The sequence below is a fragment of the Mesocricetus auratus genome, unplaced genomic scaffold (assembly GCF_017639785.1).
Source record: "Mesocricetus auratus isolate SY011 unplaced genomic scaffold, BCM_Maur_2.0 Super-Scaffold_100015, whole genome shotgun sequence".
NCBI lineage: Eukaryota > Metazoa > Chordata > Mammalia > Rodentia > Cricetidae > Mesocricetus > Mesocricetus auratus.
Genome location: NW_024429198.1, coordinates 19,719,911 through 19,740,792, shown reverse-complemented (window position 1 = coordinate 19,740,792; position 20,882 = coordinate 19,719,911). Strand labels below are relative to the sequence as shown.

The window sequence follows — 20,882 nt, the reverse complement described above, 5'->3', positions numbered from 1 at the left end:
CAGTGTCTATTCTGGAGATGGGCAGTAAGAACCAGGCTGCCAGGTGCCTCTGCAACATGCAAGGAGAGGAACGAACTTATGCTGTCTCAGTTGTGATTCAGTCTTGATGTCTCAAGATAAAATCACATAAGACAACATGGTAGGGCCATGTCTGGTCCTGGGGTTAATCCCAGGAAGAAAGTCTCCACACAAGGCAAAAAGGCAAATAAATTAAGTTTTATAAAACTATGTGGCCAGAAATGAGACACTAGGTTGCACTATAAGCCCAAAATCAGAACAAATACTCTCCTGGCGGATAAAAAGGGATAGCTAATAAAAAAAAAAAAAGGAGGTAGTATTGGTATTTGAGAGGCTAATAAACAAACAAAAACCATTGTCTTCTACTCCAGTGGTAAGAAGAAAGGAGAGGGAAGAAGACATGAAAGAAAGGAGGAGGAAGAGGAAGAAGAAAAGATAACCAAAAAAGGTGTGTATATACAACTGAGTACAAGCTGGAGGTACAAGTTACCAGCCCTGACATGGTTAAAAACAACCAAATTATTGGTTTAGCAGAAGGAGTAAGTACAACATAGTAGAACAACCAGTCAATATAAGTAATGAGCTAGACACATGACTAACATGATTCTGACTTTATTAGATCAAAACAAATGATGTAGCAGCACAAGATCATTCCACAATCTGACTTCACTGGTCCTCAAACAGGGAGGAAAGTGCAATGAGAGACATCTCTCAAGCTCAGTCTCTCAGAATAGCACTTGGGCCCTAAAGTGCATCTGCTTAGTGGCATTGTTCTTCATTCCCGTCTTCAGCATCCATTTGGATTTCATCCTCTGGACATACTGCATGTCCCGTTGACGCACCAGAGCTGCTCCTGTGGTTGGAAGGAGGTAGGAAATGAGGCAAGGGTCATTATTTGCCAGAGAAAGTCAAATCTTTGTAGAGAATTTCCAAAGTTGGAGCAGGGTAAGTGGGCTCTTATGTTTAAAGACAGACACGAATGTGGGGATTCTAAGCAATGGAGCTCAGAGGTCTCCATGCAACCCAGAACTGTGTATCAGAACTTTGTAAACGGTGGAGTTTGCAGTGCTTTTAGGCACCAGAGCTTTCCAGGACATCAGAAAGCCAGCCCTCTTATCTTCACCACCCCCAACTAGACTGTTATGTCCCAGAAGAGCAAGAAGACAACTCTGTACAGCACATTATAAGAGTAAAGCAATGGCACACTGCGGTTTCAAAGCTAAGTAACTTCAACTGTCATTGTCACTCATATCAATCTACTTCTATTGGGAAAAATGGCCAACGAGGGCAGACGACAAACCTGTAGTGCGTGCACTACATCACACATGCATCATGACAGTTAAGTCTCTCAACTCTAAGCTGGGTCCTGTTAATCATTTCCCTTGTATAAACGGACAAATAGAAACTGAAATTTAATAATGTCCATGATATAAGAGTTTATTATAGCACATGATTACACATGTCATGCTAGATTCCACAGACAAGCTATTAAACACTAAGATACTATTTAATTCCTGTGTTACCTCCAGATAGTTTCAGCTTGTAATGATTCCCAAGTATTCTTTTTGTAATTATTGTTATAAACACAATGTATATTAAGTTACTAAGCCGGGAATATTAAGTATATAAGAATATGTCTTGGACTTATTGCCCTAAGAGTCATTTGATAATGGAAGTCCCAGAGCTAAGAAGCCAGCCTTCCCTTGGGGAAGACTCAGTATACCCCAAATGAGAACATGTCACCCAAGTCCATGAAATCCAGGGAGATGAGCATCGATTTACCTGTGCTGCCTGTCCACCCCAGGGCTCGGTATTGCTGGAGTACCCTGCCCACAGCCTTCTGGTTTCTAGCAACTGTCACAGCTCTTGGCAAGCCAAATCGTTGTTTATAGTATCTCATCAAGGAGCGATGACCCACTCTGGCACCTGTTTTTCAAAAGAGCAACATTCAAATACTGAATCACACAGTTCCTCCAAGTCAGAGCTATATCCAAAGACTTCCCAAAAGATCTCAAGGCCATCAAAGCCTTACAAAACCTAGCAGGAAGACAGAGGTCATCAGGACAGTGTTTATCTACTAGAGAAAATAGACCAGCATTAAAAATAGAGATAAAGGATTAAAAAAATCCCTAAGAGAAAGAAGATCAAGCAGGGAATAGCCCTGGCTTTAGGTCTACAAGTCATAGTCAGGGCAGAACAAAAAAACCATCTTTTCTCTGGCTCAGTTTTCTATTCTAGTGGTCCTCCAACAGGAGTGAATTTTACCCCATGGGAACATCTGACACCCGCTGTAGACATCTTACTGTTCCAGCTGGAGTGCTACTGGCATCTAGTGGCTGAAGAACAGAGATGCTACTCAACATAGTAATGTTCACAGGCAGACCACCAACAGTAAATTGTTATCTGGCCATATTGACAAAGTTGAGATGTTCCTTCCTAAATGATGGGAACCACCTGGTTACCTCAAAAAAAATTAAGTTAAATTCTCTTCCAAGTCTGTGATTATTTAGGGAAATCAAGTGAAACAGTATAAGTCGGTCAGTCAAGCTTTGAGAAAAATAGACCAGCTTTAATTTTAATTTCCAATATATTTTGATGTCATTACACTACATGTTTGTATATATCATTGCATAGACCTACCATCAACTGTGTAATAATATATTCAGCAAAAAAGACAGAGGGTCAGAGAGAGATAGCTCAGCAGGTATAGGTTCATGCAGTGCTGACCCAGCAACCTGAATTCAATCCCAGCAACCACAGTAAGATGAGCAGAGAAAAATCAACCCGATAGAGTTGTCCTCTGTCCTTCCCATATTTCCCATGGCACATTCACACACACATCCCCCCACACACACAATAATAGTAAATAAAATTTTAAAACAAAGAAAAGAGAACACAAATGTCAAGTTAGAAATCTAAGGGACAAAGGTATTAACCATAGAAAGTCTGGAACTTCTATAACTAGACTAATAAAATCCTAGCGTAAATTATTTACTAGAGGAACAATTTGAGGTTCCTACTTAAAAGTGAGGTACGTCTAACATGATCAAGAGTTAAACTCCTAGAGGATCAAATCCATTCCACCAGTCTGTAAGTTTTCATGGAACACACTCATCCATGTCTCTAGCAGCCTTGGTGCTACAAAGTCAACTTGAATAGCTACTAGGGACACTGGCACACAAAGACTAAACTATTGCTTTCTGATTATTAACAGGGAAATAACCAAATCATATGGCTTCAGAGTAGGAAAACTACTCTGAAGAATAATGCAAGCTTCCAAGATAGCTAACTCTAGGCACCATCAGAGGGATGGTTTCCAAGGTGATTTGCCCTTACTACCATGAAAGACTGGTCCTTAGGCCAGTCGCATCCACATCACCTGTGGATTTACTAATAAAAGCAAGCTATGTGTTGTAGAAGAATATTAATTAGGACATAGGCAATCAAGTAACTTTCCAAACAGAAACACATAGGATATTTAACACATACACAAAAAATGAAATAGTCATTCCCACTGAAAATAAACTAACATGGATGGATAAAATCCTGTGTATAGTTCTTAGAGCAGTTGTCAATTTACCACTAACTTATAAATAAGCAAGCATGAACTGTCTATAACATAAGCTTCAGAAGGCTTTATCTGCCTTTAGGATCTATGTCTGGACTAAGATGGAAAAAAGTGTCAAGTTATGTTGAGTTCCTGTACCTGGCATAGCACTTAGAAAATATTACCTTGCCATCCAGATATAATGTTTTGTAATCAGACTCAGGTAATGACAAAAGGAACCTTCAAATTTAATCATGTGGTCTTCAGATACCAGTATAGATGAATGAAAGTATCTATCTCTCTGAACTCAGCTGTTTGATGCTTTCGGCATTTTTATGGCAAGACCTTGGTTTGCACCTGTGTCTCAAATCAGGAAAACATCAGGGGACACCCATGTGAGATGAATTTAATGGGAAAAGACTCATAACTAAATGAAGGTCCTTTCAGAAAATCTCAGCATTATTTAGTGGGATTTCCAAATTACAATGTGCGGTCAGGGGGGTTTAACCCTAACTGAGTAAATACTAAGATTGGTAATTAGCACATAGTAAATAACTATGCATCTTCATAAGCAACATTTGGAAATACATTTGACAACTTCTGGGAACTGTCAGTTACAGTGAGAACTTGGCACCAATATCACAGAAAGTGCTAAGAGCAGCTCAACCTTGAACAGATTAGATTTCTGACTTAAGAAATTCCTGTCCATCCAGCTTTCGTCATGTAACTGCTTATGAAACTATCCATTCCTGCTGAACAGTCAATGCAACTAACATTAGATACTAGAGTATTCCAACTCTAGTTTCCTAAAATTAATTGTGCGTTTCTCATGGATACAACGCCAGTTTCATCTGGCCAGCTGGCAAATAAATCAATGTATCTTTCACATCAATTTCCTCCATATGAACTGAAGAAGAATGAAGGAATTACTTCACAATTGTCCAGAGAAATGCTCAGAGCGCCCTCTACTGGGTAATTTTTCATTGTCTTTGGAATCATCTAGCTGATTTTACTAAATTATAACTGAGTATCTATCTACCTTCAGGGACCACAATTGATGCTTTGGAAGCCAGTTTAAAGCAAACTCTTAGATGTATGATCTTTCACAAACTGGCTTTACACTAACACTCATGCTAACCCAAACACCCAAGTGAGCACCCAGAGATCCAGAGATCCCGGGATCGTTTGTGCAGAAACAATAGGCTCATCCCCTTGCTGGCACTATATTTTTATATAATGCTTGCTCAGAGATTTCTATGTTCTGAGTTGTTACAACCCTGTAAAGAGAAAATCAAGTATGACCGATTCCAAATTCCTGCAAGCCTCCTCTGCTCACTTTTCCCTTTCCTTCTGAACTCTGTTTTCCTACTACAGACTCAAGGGACCAAGTTTGTCTTCCCTTTGAAAGCCACTTCCACCCTCTCAGTCAACAAATATGTATCCTGTTGTTATGTGTCTGAGTTCAGTAATAAAGAGAAAGGGCAGTCTGCTCTCTAAAGTAATGGGAGTTTAGAGGCAGAATCCCTTCAGTTTTATAGCACAGTATGTCCGTACCTTAACAATGATAGAGCACAATTATTTCAACAGTGCCAACAGGGAGAATTTTAGTGTTCCCAAAAATACTATGTATAAGATGATAACTACCTTGGCAGAATCATTATATATTCTATGCATGCACTGAAATGACACATTGTAGCTCCTGGATAGGTAAAATTAATATGTATTCACTTAAAATATATGCATGTTTTTAAAAGGTGATGAGGGAAGAGGCAGACAAGACAACAATTACAAAGGAGTAAACAAATTACCAAACAGATGCGCAAGTATTCTAGGAGCAGAGGAGAGGTTCAGGGATAATCTCCAGAGGGGTAAAACCAAGATGAGCCTTGTTGTGGAGTAGAGTACCAGAGGCACCATTCATAGAGACCCAGAGGAGTCTCTATGTGGCAAGAGGGACCAGAAACTCTCACATACATACCTTGAGAGCAGTGGCTCGCCATGAGGAACCATAGAGGGTAAAGAAAATATACTCGAGTTTTAGAAAGAAGGTGCTCCCGGTTGTAAAGAAACCAGATAGATGATAGTCAGATGAAAATGGTGACAGACAAAATGACCACACAGACAAATGCCTCAGGAGAAAATTGCTTAAAAGACATTTAGGAATTGCTCAATTATCTGAATGGGAAAAGAAGTTTCCTAAAAAGATACCCGTTTGGGGGCTTCACTGTGTTTTCTACATAATTAAATATTCCTTACCAATTTTCAAAAACATAAAGCCCAGATGAAGTGATTCTCAAATAGGATATTCCTGTTACATGTATGTGTAATAAAATGTACCAAAGCAGATACAAAATGAAGTCAACATTATAGTGTTTCACATGTCAAACACTACTCTCAATTCTAGAATAAACAGGGCATGACAATGCTATTTCTCCAAGTACTTTCAATTCTCACAGACACAGAAGACTGGAGGAATTTCTTATTCTCTAAAAGCTAGGAGAAGTTTTTTGTTTTTGTTGTTTGTTTTGTGATTATATTCACCCTTTTACCACTGTGAAATTTTTATTAATTACATTTTTATTTATTTTACATAGCGACCGCAGTTTCCCCTCCCTCCTCTCCTCCTATTCCCTCCCCCAGTTCACCTCTCCCCCTCTCCCCATCCCCTCCTCCTCTACCTCTCCGGTCAGAAAGGGACAGGCCTCCCATGGGCATCAACAAAGCATGGAGACAGGATCAAGCTCCTCCTCCTGTGTCAAGGCTGGGCAAGGAAACCTATCATGGGGAATAGGTTCCCACAAAAGCCAGGTCAAGCACCAGAAAAAGACAGGAAAGCTGAGAGAAAGCCTAGGGAGATGGCTTAGTTGGTAAAGTGCTTGTTGTGTAGGCGGGACCTGAATTCAGACACCCAGAACCTAGGTAAAAAGCTGGAAATGCTACCACACATTTGCGACCCCAGAGCTGGAGGAGTGGATCCCTGGAACTTACTGGCCAGTCTAGCCAAATTGGTGAGCTATAGGTTCAGTGAAAAACTGCCAAACAAGGAGAACAACTCAAGAAGATGCCCAACGTTGACCTCTGACCTCTACATGCCCATGTATACACACTTACACCAGACACAAGGAAAAAGATATATATACATATACACAGAAGGGAGAGAGAGTATGCGGGATCTATCAGTATATATTAAAAAAACAAAAAACAAAAAGCAAGGAAATACCTAGTAAAATATTCTAAACCTGAGAAGAAACAAGGAAAAACAACAACCAGTTTTAATGACAAAGCCAACTTAGAGCTAAATAGTTACTTTTAAAGTTCACAAGTACTTGAGAACACAAAAACACTTTAAGGGTCATGATTTTTTCCCTTGGATCAGCAGGTAATTGAAGAAGATATGTTTCTTCCACAACACACATGCATTAAGCTATTTCTTTCTAACAAATACACTTACCAGAAGGAAGTATCAGCTCCATGGTTTCATCATCATATTCCATAGTCTTTTCTGAGGACAACTCCTCAATTTCATCAGGGTCCTGCCCCTCCTTGTAATCTGGATAGCTTCTCCTGTAACAATGAAATAGTCCTAATAAACAGACTTGAATGAATAGACATCTGCATTTGCAAATGGAGCAAAACTACTACCAGCTTCAGGGAATGCCCACTGAAAAAAAGACTGAGGGATAAAACTGTTAGAATTTCTCTGAACAAATGTGACCAAATGACCCTTAAGAGTGTGGTTTTCCTCTCTCAAGGTTACCAAATGCACAAGTCATGAACACAGAGTTGGACATGAAGTTATAGTCCAATTAATCACAGCAGAAACAAGTTCTAAAGGCTGTGCCCTAAGGAATTTTGTGATGACAAAAAGACATATGTCTATGTGTCGCCCATGTCAGTTTTAGATACACAGGCCTTTCAAATACTGAACTTATTCAAATGCAGATAGTCCGACTAAAGCACTGAATTTTAATATCTTTTATTTCATTTAAATAGCCACAAGGATATACCTATTAATTACCACACTGGACAGAGTAGTTCTAGAAGAATCTGTTTCTAAATATATCCAAAAATTCATATTTAAATGGACAAAAGAAAAATAGAGTCGGGTGGTGGTGGCACACACTTTTAATCCCAGCACTTGGGAGGCAGAGGCAGATGAATCTCTGTTGAGTTCGAGACCAACCTGGTCTACAAGAGCTAGTTCCAGGCCAGCCTCCAAAGCCACAGAGAAACCCTGTCTAGAAAAACCAAAATAAATAAATGGAAGGAAGGAAGGAAGGAAGGAAGGAAGGAAGGAAGGAAGGAAGGAAGGAAGGAAGGAAAGAACTAGAAAGTGAGAGGGAGATGGCCCAGTAGGTAAAGTACCTGCCATGCAGCCAGAACTGAGTTTGATTTCTAGCCCCCACAAAAAAGCAAAGCACAGCAATGTCTGCCTATACCAACACTAGGGGTGTGGAAACAAGAGTATCTAAGGAGCTTGCTGGCCAGCCTTCTAGTGAATTGGTGCTCCAGGTCCCAGTGAGACCCTGTCTCAAAAAATAAGGTAGAACGTGATCAAGAAAGACATCCAACACCAACTCTGATCTCCACATGGCATGTGCATATGTGCACTTACTTAACACAGGCAACACACATGCACAAAACAATAAACTCAAAAAAAGTAACTGAACAAAAAAAACAAATACACATTGAACTATTAACACCTAGACAATCCAATAGAAAATAGATAAAATACTAAAGCAGAAAGAAAAATACTTCCAAGTAGCTAACTAACATGTAAATTATAATGGTCATAATAAAATATAAAGTAAAACTACTATATATTCAGCCATATGGCTAAAAAAGAAAAACTTTCTCTCACTAATGGTGGTACTACAGAGAACACTTTGGAAAACAATTTAACACTATCTTCTAAAATTGAATGTGTGTGTGTGTGTGTCCGTCCATCTCCTATGGCCCAACTCCCATGAATATCCATTGTAAATAAGATATGTGCATTTACAAATAATAACAGGATGACAGAGCAGCATTATTTCTATCAGATCAAAACTGGAAATCACTCACATGTGTATCTATATAGAGCAGATATGCTACTGAAGAACATTCAATCTAGTAATCTACAAAAAAAAATAATTATCATCTGCAACTATATAAAACAGAAGGGGTAAGTGGGTAAGAACACACTTGCTTTTGCACAGGACCCAGGTTCAATTCCTAGGACCTATATGATGGTTCACAACTATTAGTAACTATAGTTTCAGGGGATATGAGCCCCCGTCTTCTGACTTCTGTAGGCACTGGCCACAGGACATATATATGATACACATACAAACATGCAGCTAAAACACTCATACACACAAAAACAAATCTGAAGGAAAAAATTTAAAAAACAAAAAAGCAAAACAGAATTGATGAGTTTTCCCAAATGAAAAGTTGAACAAAAGATATCAGAAGAATATATTCTTTCTATTCTGTTTATATAAACTTCAAAAACATGTGATCTAAACTCCAATACTCAAGGAAAATACCAAGTCCAAGACAAGAGTTATCTTGGAAGGGTGGAATCATAATTTGCTCACTTTTTTAGATTAGTAAATCCACACAAAGTACTTATGAGAACAATGCCCAGCAGGTAGTAAATATTCAATTAATGCTAGCCTTGTTTGTAAATATTTTCTACTTTCCAAGGTTTCTTACTAAACATTATCAACTTTTGTTTTAGATGGCAAATAAATTATTTAGTGTTTATTTATATAAAGACTCATACCACCAATCATTTTTGGAGCCAAAAGAGTACATCAAATCCACAAAAATTCATTCAAACAAAGAAAATGCTATTCTGTATTGAGATGTTTGCTGCTTAAGTACTATGGAACAAACTAAGGACCTTAAGTAAGTAAGCTAGCCAAGAGCTTTCCTCCTGAACCATGCCCAGTCAGGAAACTCTTTAACCGTCTGCATCAGTAATCAACTTTAATTCCTAGCAACAGTCTGAGCAACATACGGGTAAACAGTGCAACAGAAGGAGCTATCCCATCAAGAAAAGACTACAGCAATAACACATATTGCCCAAAATGGCAGTAAGGGCTATGAGGGTAATAAGGAATAAAAGTGATTAGGTAAACATTGCTGTTTTATGAAAGACCATCATGGAAGATCACAATGACAAGGTGAAATTTATTTGAGTCCTTCAGGAAATGAGGACAAAAGTCACTGGACTCTGTGAGCTAAAGCTAAGGGCAAAACTCAAGAGATTCACATCCTGAATATCTATTAGAAAAGAAAACAAAAAAACATAAAATAAAAATAAAAAATAGGCATCCAAACTGCAAACTCACAGCTAGAACACCAGGACATTGTAGGCCATCAAATTCTGGCTGTTACTTTAAGAAAGAAGGTAAGCCCTTGGAATATTTTGAACAGCATGTAATCTCACTTAATGTTATAAAAAGATCCTTTAAGGCCGGGCGTTGGTGGCGCACGCCTTTAATCCCAGCACTCGGGAGGCAGAGGCAGGCGGATCTCTGTGAGTTCGAGGCCAGCCTGGTCTACAGAGCGAGTTCCAGGACAGCCTCCAAAGCCACAGAGAAACCCTGTCTCGAAAAACCAAAAAAAAAAAAAAAAAAAAGATCCTTTAAGGTAGCTTTGAGAATGCAACATAGGAGTTGGTGAGGATGAAAAGATCAGGCAGGCAACAAAATTCAATGACGATGGGTGATAACCTAGACCTGGACAGTGGAGGAAATGAAAAGCAGTCACACATACTGAAGGTAACTTCAAGGTATATAAAACAGGATCTGATTAAAGAATTAATGCGCCGGGCATTGGTGGCACATGCCTTTAATCCCAGCACTGGGAGGCAGAGGCAGGAGGATCTCTGTGAGTTCCAGACCAACCTGGTCTACAAGAGCTAGTTCCAGGACAGTCTCCAAAGCCACAGAGAAACCCTGTCTAAAAAAACCAAAAAAAAAAAAAATTATTGGCTTGCATACTAGGAAGGACAGAATTACCATTCATGTAATGTGGACTAGGTTAGGGTGTATAGAAGAACAAAAGACAAATATTACAGGGAAGTCGGGTGTTAGTGGCACATTCCTTAATTAATTGCCAGCACCCAGCACTCAGGAGGCAGAGGCAGGCGGATCTCTGTGAGCTCCAAGCCAACCTGGTCTACAGAGTGAGTTCCAGGACAGGCTCCAAAGCCACAGAGAAACCCTGTCTTGAAAATCCAAAAAGAAAAAAAAAGTTAAAGGAGCTTCTTCAAAGTCAGAAGTTGAGGTGGTCGCATTAGAAATATAAATTAGAAGTCATAGCCTGTAGGAGGTACTGAAATCTACAAGCCTGAGTAGGAACATAAGTATACAAGAAGCAGATGGAGATAAAGAAATCAGAACATCTATACTTCAATATTTCAAGCTAGTTACCAAGTTGACTGACTTATCTCTGGTATTTGCTTAGCCTACTCCCAATTAGACAATCAGTCTAAAGGTCAAACACATTGCTATCTGGTAGGAAACCAGAGAGGGACAAATATCTATTGCTTAGGGAGGTTGCTTCCTGTCTCTAGCAGAAACTCCAGTCTGTTTTCTATACTGCTAACACTGCTAACCTTCCAATTATGCCATCCAATAGCTATCTTCAATTGCAAACTACAAAACCAGGAAGAGAGGGCAAAACAGTTCTAAAATTTCCTGACCATCTGTATCACTTGGGCTGTGGCTGCTTGATGTGGTATTTACACATACCTGTCCATATACTACTATGCTATATTACAGAAATTCTGACAAAAGAAACTAATTATTCATGAACACCTAACATGCCTTTTGCATACATATGCACTGCTAAAGATTCCAATTAGAGTTGAACTATTTATGAAATAATCTCACTATACAAGTGCCAGGACCTGGCATAAAGTTCAATTTCCTTAGCAGACAGTCTTTGACTCAAAGTCTCTCAAGGAACCCAAAGTGTGAAGCCAAATTGTTGTTATGTCTAGTCACAAGGTAATGAATTACTTTAATCACAAAGAATAAAACCAAGTCATTCACACTCACTTTGGGCTAGAGATCTCCACTTTTCTAGATGTGTTCAAGTGAGCTTGTTAGTATAGATACGTGTAATATGGGTTAAGAATAAATATATTGAGCAAAACTGAGTGTGATATTACAGCTCACTGAATGATGAGCCTAACTCATTTTTAGAAGGGGTAGCAGGTATCGTACATTATGACTTTAGTATAAATATGACCACATATTCCAAACTCCAGTCTTACCTAAAATCATAGAAGTCTGCAAATTCCAAAGCAGCATCACCATCTGTGAAGAGCTTACAGTGACTTTTATCACTCATGTGTGCCTGCACAGCTTCTGTGGAGTAGAAGGATTTCCCTTTCTCGTTGCACCACAAGCAAATCTTGCCAACACCAACTTTTTCTCCTGGTCATAAAATTTAAAGGAAAATATGAAATCAATCTTCTGAAGTCAGGTAAATTTCACTATTCTCACAAATTGAAAAGCATTTCCTCATCTAAAGCGAAATGACTGTACTCACCCAAATATTTAATCAGCCCCTTCAGATCTGAAAGATATTCTATATCAGGAATAAAGAAGCTGTGGATTTTAGTCATATGCGCCACATTCTTCATGAGGGAGCTTGAGTGATGGGAACAAAACAAGCAGTCCGTTATTGGGATGGCGCCTAAGGTTGGGCTCTCCCCAGCATCTGCATCTTCCGCATCCTGGTCCTCCACTCCAGGGTTTTCATACTCCAATTCATCATCATCTGAGTCAATATCTTCCCACTCTTCAAGACAGAAAATTTGAGAAACAAATTTACTTTTAAAAATATAGTAAAGTAAGCACAACTGAAGACACAAGGATGCTTCCTGACATAATACAATCTGCCTGTCCCCCTGAAGTCAAATTCTCTTTCAAGACCTCAATTTTAGATACTTATTTACCCTCAGACAAGTATGGATGATAAGAAACTTTTAACCTTTCTTTTCCAGCACATGGTAAGCTCCATCAAGTAGTCTCTGACTTCCCCCCTATGCCTCACAGTGCCTGGTTCAGTACTGGACAGAGAGTTAAATGGATTCCTATCTGGTTGGGTAACAGGGCCATTTCCACTTCACAGGAATACTTTAATGTATACTATGGTATGTGCAGGTATGCTATATGAAATGCTGCAGTGGGAGTGCATGTGTCCAAAGTTCACCTTACTCACTCATGTGCCGGGTGGGGCCTCTAGAAGCCCTCATGAATGGGTTGATGGCCTAAGAAAAGGACTTAAGTAAACTAGCTCGACTCCTTTTTATGAGTACACAACCTAGACTTCTCTGCCTTTTCCATCATGTAGGCAAAGTCTGAGGAAAATACCCTGTCCAGGGAACAGGCTCTCGACAACAGCTAAAACAAGTTTGTGATGTTTATAAATTACCCGGCTTAAGATATTTTGTTACAGAAGCATAAACAGTCTGAGACATGAACACAAACTTTCAGTATTACCATGCTGTGGGGATGAAGGAATAAACACCTCAAAAAGTAAAAGAGCCTTTGCTTGCTGGTTGGAGCCTGCACATTTCAGGCTTGCAGGCAGTTTGACGCCCTCACTCGATTTGAATCAACTAAGTTAAACAGTGTTAATCAACTAAGCTAAATGCAATATTCTCAGAAGTCACTAGAAATACAACTTTTACAGCAATATGCCAATAGCATGTCTTTCTGTGTCCACAGGTGTGACATTCCTCATCCAAATTAAAGGGAGCATATTTCAGCTCTATGCTTTTATTCTTTTTTCAGTCAATGTTTTAGGCTCCGAATCCACAACAGAGAAGCAGACAGACAAAATTTCCTGTGGAGATGCAGGCCCGTGAGGCATTTAAACCCCTTTAAACACTCTAATGAAACCCATCATTTTACGCAGCGAATACTTGCTATTTCCTTCAAACCATATAAAGAAAACTTATGAATTAAAAAAAGTAAAGCTTGCCTTGTCCCTAATTAAGACGTTTAAGCAATCACTAAAAACACTCTTCCCCTCAGGTCCTCACAAAGTTTGGTGGGGCCGAGGACAACCATAAAAACTGAGGCCCAATATTTAAAAGACATAAACCTTAAATCCAGGCAGGATGCCGTGGGCCTATTACCCCAGCTCCCGAGAAAGCTGCGGTAAGCGGGAGCCTGGGCACCAGTTGAGACCCTGTCCCAAAGCTTAGAAACAAAAGCAGGAAGGACAGGCAGGGGCTCGGTGGGGGTGCCTCCCTGTCGTGCACGGGGGGGTCAGCTCAGCCCTCAGAAGGGCAGCATTCATAAAACGGATCCAGCACTCAATGCTCCATCTGCAAGTATCCCGGGACCAGGTGCCTGCCTCCTCCCCCTCCCCCCCCCCACCCCCGATCCGGGCCGGGCCATTACCTTCCTCATCCTCCTCTTCGTCCTCCTGCTCGCTCTCCTCCCACTGCTGCTTCGCTAACTTCTTCGCCTGCTGCTCGAACCACTGCAGCCGGGGCGGCTTCTCCGTGGGGTCCCGCTCCTGGGCGCCCCGTCTGCCCACGCTGGCGCTGGAGCTGGCGCCGGCGCCGGCGCCCTCCGCCCTCGGGGAGGCTGCCGTGGGCGCGGAGGGCACTTTCTTGGGGGACGTGGACGGCTGGGCCTTGATGGCCTGCTGGATGGCCGCGTTCATGGCGTCCTTGTCCAGGCTGTCGGCGCCCAGCCCCTTCTCCAGGTTCTTCTCGTTGAGCATCTCCACCCGCCGGCTCACGGCCCGCACCGCCTTCTTCTCCAGCTCCACGTGCCGCCGCGACCGGAGATGGTTCTCGTAGGCGTTGAACGTGGCGAACTTCTTGCTGCACACGGTGCAGTAAGTGGCCGTGCCCTTGCTCTCCTCCTCCGCCACCGCCCGCTGCGCCCGCACCCGCTCCTGGAAGCCTTCGGCCGTCACCGGGGCCATGCTAGCCACCTTGCGCCGCAGGTTGTAGCGGTGCCAGTCCGTCTTGTAGTGCGCCCGCTGCAGCTCCGCGTCCCGAAACGCCACCCTGCAGGTGATGCAGGTGTATGTCGCCATGGCGGGGAGGGGAAACCCGAAGCAAGACAACAGCCTGGCCGGGAACCTGCTGATCAGCGTTTTCAAGTCTCCCAAGTGGCCCAAGACACCACCGCGCCTACAGCCACCCAAAAGCCACCCTAACTTCCGGCTTCCAGAAGCTCACTGAGGGAACATCCAGCCAGCACGAGAATATATTGGCAGCTGGGCCGGAAGTCCCGGCCTCGTTCCTTGGCCACGCCCAGGAGGGTGGTGGAACTTCCGTTTCTATCTAGGCGATACTGGGTCCGCCCTGTCAATCAGAGGCGTAGCCTGAATGACGCCTTTTAGCCGTCCCGTTGTGACGCGATCAAAGGGGCGACTACGGGAGAGGGAGGAGGGTGTGGGCGCCCGGCGTGCTGAGCACGGCGGCTTTCGCTTGAGACTGTCTCCTGCCCTTCTGGAACAGGAGATCAAACGTGGCGACAGCGTGGGCCTTGCGGAGTCTCCTGGCCCGCCGTCCCAGTGGCCAGAAACCGCGGGGTCCACACCCCAGTCTTTGCAGCAAAGGGCCCCGACTAAGCTCTCTAATGAAAAGTTCTCCCGCCGGGTGCCAAAAGCACAGCCTAGCCACTGCCCCGCAGAAATATAACCCGAGCCGAGTGTGAAAGTTTAAATGCAAGTAGCCATACCGACGGAAAGCAAAACTATGTGAAATTGCTTCTGATGCTCGAAATACTAGTTCAGCATCCAAAAGCTAAACCAGGTCGGGGATTGACAACACAGACCCGAAGGCTCCTCAAAAAGGCTCTCCTTTATTCCTACACTGGCTGGTTATTATATACCCTGGTATATAGTATATACCCTGATACCAGAGGTGGAGGTGGGTCTGAAGACGCGGTTAGTCTTTGGAAAAGGTCGAGGACAGGGCGGTTCCCGTGGGCGTGCTGGGATTAAAGGCATGCTGGGATTAAAGGCGTGTGCCCTTTTCAGGAACTTTTTGCCCCAGGCATTGTATTGTTTTTAGTAAACATGTCCCAGGCTGATGGGGAAGTGGGTCTCTGGCCAAGGTCTGTCATCCCCACAATTCCCCCTTTTTTATTTTCAAATGAGGCACTCCTATCTTAGGTCAAGTAGGTTCACCCTTCTTGGCCCCTCATTCCTCCATTTGAGATACAGAGGGTACAGCCTTACCTACTCCTTGTAACTCTGTAGATGCAAGGTGGAGAGGCCAGGCTTTTGGCCAAAAGTTCTTAGAGATGACTCACAAAATAGAACTTAAATGCAAACAAAATTTAACATTTCATATACCTTTGTCTTTTTCTTTTTCTTTACTTGATATCAGTACCTCTTTACAGTTACCAATTTTTTGTTTGTTTGTTTTTCTCTGTGTTGTTTTGGAGGCTGTCGGTCCAGCCCAGCCTCGAACTCACAGAGATCCGCCTGCCTCTGCCTCCCGAGTGCTGGAATTAATACCATTTTTTTTGATTCACCTTTTTTTTTTCGGAGACATGGAACTCGCTCTGTAGACCAGGCTGGCCTTGAACTCAAGAGATCTGCCTGCCTGTGCCTCCCGCGTGCTGGGATTAAAGGTGTGCTGGGATTAAAGGTGTGCTGGGATTAAAGGTGTGCTGGGATTACAGGCGTGCTGGGATTACAGGCGTGCTGGGATTACAGGCGTGCTGGGCTTAAAGGCGTGCTGGGTTTAAGGGCATGCTGGGCTTAAGGGCGTGCTGGGTTTAAGGGCGTGCTGGGCTTAAGGGCGTGCTGGTCTTAAGGGAGTGCTGGGCTTAAAGGCGTGCTGGGATTAAAGGCGTGCTGGGATTAAAGGCATGTTGGATTAAAGGCGTGCTGGGATTAAAGGCGTGTGCCACCAACGCCTGGCTATTCACCCATTTCCAATCCATCCTCCAACCGAGGATGTTCCCTCAGGCAAAAACTTTAAGATTTACACAATCCACCCTCCGAGGGCAATCTCTCAGGTCCCCTCTTTCCCCGACCTTGGTATCAGGCTGAGGCCTAGAGATTTAATGTAATCCACCTTCCAACTGAGGGCAACCTCTCAATTTTCCTTTCTTACTGGAGATTTAATCCAATCCACCCTCCAACTGAGGGCGATCTCTCAGGTTCCCCTTTCTTTTTTAATTTTTTCGAGCCTGGCAAGGAGCTGTAGGGAGGAGGAGCAACTGAGCAATCCGCTCTCCTGCTGAGATGGCAACAACCCCACTGACCACTGATGTCATTATTTTAATCTCTCCCTTGCTATCCTGGTCTATAACACCGGGGTGTACCTGGATGCCTCGAAGGATAGTATTGGACCGACCCAAGAGTAGTCCGACCGTGCCTGGGGGCAATGGTCCATGTACCCCAGTAGGGAGGGCCTGGATCTCCATCTCAGGTGTTAGGACTGCCTGGGCAGAGGGATCGAGGTCCAATCCTGCACTCCCTGAGGTGGCTCTAAGGAGGTCTGAGATATGAAGGGGTTACTCTGGGGGAGAAAATGAATCCTGCCATTGCCCGGAGCATGGGTCATTGCCCCGTAAACATTGGTTTTGGGGCCCTAGGGCGGGTCCCTCTTCCAGTTTCCCTGATTATTATTAGCAGGAAGGAAATTTCCCTCCCAGTCAGTTTTAGAGTAGCAGTCATTGGCCCAATGTTTTCCCCTTCAGCAACGGGGGCATAAACCAGGTCTCTTGAGACAGTAGTACTATTTTGAGGGCACTCTCTACGGAAGTGTCCCTCCCTACCACAGCTGAAACATGTCCCCCCCCCCCATTAGGTCTTTCTTTCCCCACTTGGGGCCGAATAGCATCAGCTAACACTTGGCCCTGGATGAAGTTCCCATCAATGTCCCTACAGATCGGGATGTAGTCATTTAGACTTTTATTGCGATAGGGGTGAAGGGCTTCCTTACAGTACTTATTTGCATTTTCTTTGCAATGCCCCCAAATATTCTTTCTGCTACCTGAGACAGTCTACGAAGTCTTGAAAAGGTTCCGAGGGTCTTTGAAGGACTTTGGACAGGTGACCCCCTCCTTCCTTGGAAGGCAATGCTTTCCAAGCCCCTTGGGCCGCTGCTGCCACTTGGGCATAGACTGCAATGTCATATTGCATTTGTTGCTGAATGGTGGCATATTGACCACTCGCAGTAAGCATCTCCACATTTCTCTGGGGCTGTCCAGCCTGTGCATTTCTTTGGGCTGTCTGGCTGCATTTTTCCTGAAACTCACCCCTCCAAATCAGATAATCTCCCCCAGATAGAGTCCCTCGGCAAAGCTGCTGCCAATCACTAGGTGTCAAGTTAAGAGACGCAAAAGATTCCATTAAGGAAAGTATAAAGGGAGCCTGGGCTCCATAATTTAGAGTTGCCTCTTTAATTGTTTTATGTCTTAAAGAAATGCTCTGCGTAAGCCAGGTGGTGGTGGTGCATGCTTTTAATCCCAGCACTCGGGAGGCAGAGGCAGGCGGATCTCTGTGAGTTCGAGGCCAGGCTGGACCGACAGCCTCCAAAACAATGCAGAGAAACCCTGTCTCATAAAACCAAAAAAAAAAAAAAAAAAAAACAAAGAAAAAAATGCCCCGCATGGCTAATAGCAAAAGATTTTGGTTCTTTGACAACTGAATCTCTCCATAGGATTACTTGTCTTCATAGGATGACAATTAGCTTCCTAAAAAAAAAAGTAGAGTGACAATGCCTTTTCATGGTCTAGCCTGGACTAACTATTTCTCCAATATGCTCTAAAGCAGGTCAGCTCATTTAATGTCCTGAAGAGGACTGTTCATAAGAGCATGGATAATGAAAGTAGGGCTAGGTGAATCCTTGTGGATTGAGCGACTGGCTACTACTAACATTTGTTGTTTTTCCCAGAGTTAGCAATGGAAGCCCTGTATCTGAGGAAACCTGACAATTCTGGACCAATCAGAAGGGCCAGTCACATATCATGTTAGTCATCTTCAGTATAAATTCTATGAAAACAGGCTGCTCTTTCATTGCTGAATACCCAACACTAGAAAAACACCAAGACAGAGACTAGTCAGTATTTCTTAAATCTACAATTTTGAAGTACAAAAGTTAAATCCAATTATTTTTGTTCCAGAAAGTTTTCATTTTGAAATTTCCAATTTTTTTCAATAACTGAGTTTTCTAGACAGATCCCTTTTTGAGAATTATAGCTAGTATTGGTCATCAACTGAAGTGAGCAAAATATATGTATTTCTAAGCTTACCTAAAACGCACAAGATAACTATATAAGGAAATGCATTTCTGGATTTTACCTATTAATGCTTTTGTATTTACTACATATCTTTATTGTAGGTGAACTTTTCTTCCCCACCTGTCAGTTCCCAAATAACCGACAAGGAGACTCAATATTAAGTATAAATTCCTGGCTGTCTTCTTACTAGCTAACTCTTACATTTAAATTAACCCACATTTCTTGTCTGCACACTGCCGCATGACAGTGCCTTCTTTCAACATGGCGTGTTCATCTTGCTTCTTTCTGTGTCTCTCCTCGTGACTCCTCTGACTCCGCCCTTCTTCCCAGTGTTAGAACCAGCCTAACTTTATCCGGTCCAGCTATTGGTCAGGCAGCTTCTTTATTAAACCAATCACAGTGACAAATCTTCACAGTGTTCAAAGGGATTGTTCCTCAGCACTTTCTTTTCTGCTTGATTCTGTTCATTTTCATGATCCTATCTGAGCACACCTGGCTACTCAACAGACTTTACTTTTCCTCTTTAAACAGCATTGCTACCCATTAACTTTGTAATGAACTTCAAATAATAGGCTTTGTAGCCTATGTGGTTTTTCCTCTGCTAGCAACGTGACCTTTGTTTATTTACCACTCTTTATCAGGATGTTCTTCATTGTGATTGCTGTGTGTCCCTCAAAGATTCATGTGCTAGAATACTGTTCACTGGGGGAACAGTGTTGGGAGGCAGTGGAACATTTAAGAGTTAATTAAGTCATGGGAGCTTCACCTTCCTGAGTGCATGAGTTTTTTTTGTCAAGAAACTGGAGCTAGATTGGTTACTATAAGAGTTGCCTCTTGAAAGTCGGTAAGTCTCCCCCATCACCATGTGACACCTATCTTACACACACACATTCAACAGCAGCAGCTCAGTAGATGCCAGTTCCATACTCTTGGACCTCTAGAACTGAGAACTAAATACATTTATGTATAAACTTCTCAGCTTCAGGAGTTCTGGTATAGCAAGAGGAAATGGATTAAGTCATCCTTTAAATATAGGGTCTTGAAGATTAAACAGGATTCTGTTTCTTAGTGTTTCCTATTTCTTAGATCAAAGGTTACCATATTGTTCATAAACAAGTAGTAAAAAGGTTAGGCTTTGTAGTCCTGTCTAGGAGCAGGGTCTCCTACTTGGCATTTAGTCTCCAGTCAGCTTGAGGACAACAGGTAGTTGGAAACTGCCTTTAAGATATAAAATGATGACTTAGATAGTATGTAGGCAGGATAAAACATAAGTGTCTTGGTTTGATCCCCCTTAAATGTGTTTCAAATTTTTTCTCAAAATGCACCCGACAGACTGTAGCTTGAGGATAATCATAAAACTTGGACTCTGTATCTTAGGGCCCTAACATCAACATCAAAACCAGATGTGCTGACATTTTTCTGGGGACATGCAAACAAATGTTCAATCTCTCCAGACAGGGACTGGTGACAGACCAAAGTACAATTCTGCCCAAGTCTAGCATGTGAAACCATCAAATCTATTGGGTTTACTTATACAACATGGAAGGAGTTACTTATAGGAGTGTGGGTGACCCCAAAGCAGCCATGCCATCAGAAAGTCTCAGCTCTGCCTGCATGATGCCTTCTCCAAGCTGCATAGAAAGAGAGCCCATCCCCCTTCAGTTAACCTTCCACACTCTGTAGCAGCTAGCACCTCATAAGGCCACATGTGTTAAAGCACAATTATGTATAGCTGGCAGGAAGGCTCAGGAGCAAGTGGCTAAGATTTCAGGTGACAATCGGATGACCCTCCCCATCCCCTCTGTAAGGGAATGTCAACAGGTCCAATCCTGAGAGCTCCTTGTGAGTTTTCCCAGCTGATCTGCTGACAATGATGACTGTTAAGCTAGGACATCTTTCTACAGCACATTCTAACCCAAGTGCTGCAGTGAACACGGAGGGACAGTGTGCATTTATACAGTTCTGGGACTTCCATGATCTGTGACAACAGTGTACTAAGAGTTTCATGGTAATTTCCTGCAACTAATAAAGCTATTTTTTCCTTAAATGTGTATATACTTCTAGCCAAAAACAAAAACAAA

General features: G+C 42.5%; 1 protein-coding gene across 1 annotated transcript; it reads right to left on the bottom strand.

Moving 5' to 3' along the window:
* Positions 1-614: 614 nt before the first annotated feature.
* Positions 615-14,787, bottom strand: Znf622 (zinc finger protein 622). Its single transcript, XM_005081308.4, has 6 exons — positions 13,981-14,787; positions 12,116-12,367; positions 11,838-12,000; positions 7,017-7,129; positions 1,801-1,944; positions 615-871 (listed from the first exon to the last, which is right to left on the bottom strand). The coding sequence occupies exons 1-6, from the start codon at positions 14,627-14,629 to the stop codon at positions 744-746; spliced, it is 1,449 nt and encodes a 482-aa protein (XP_005081365.1). The 5' UTR covers positions 14,630-14,787; the 3' UTR covers positions 615-743.
* Positions 14,788-20,882: the final 6,095 nt, after the last annotated feature.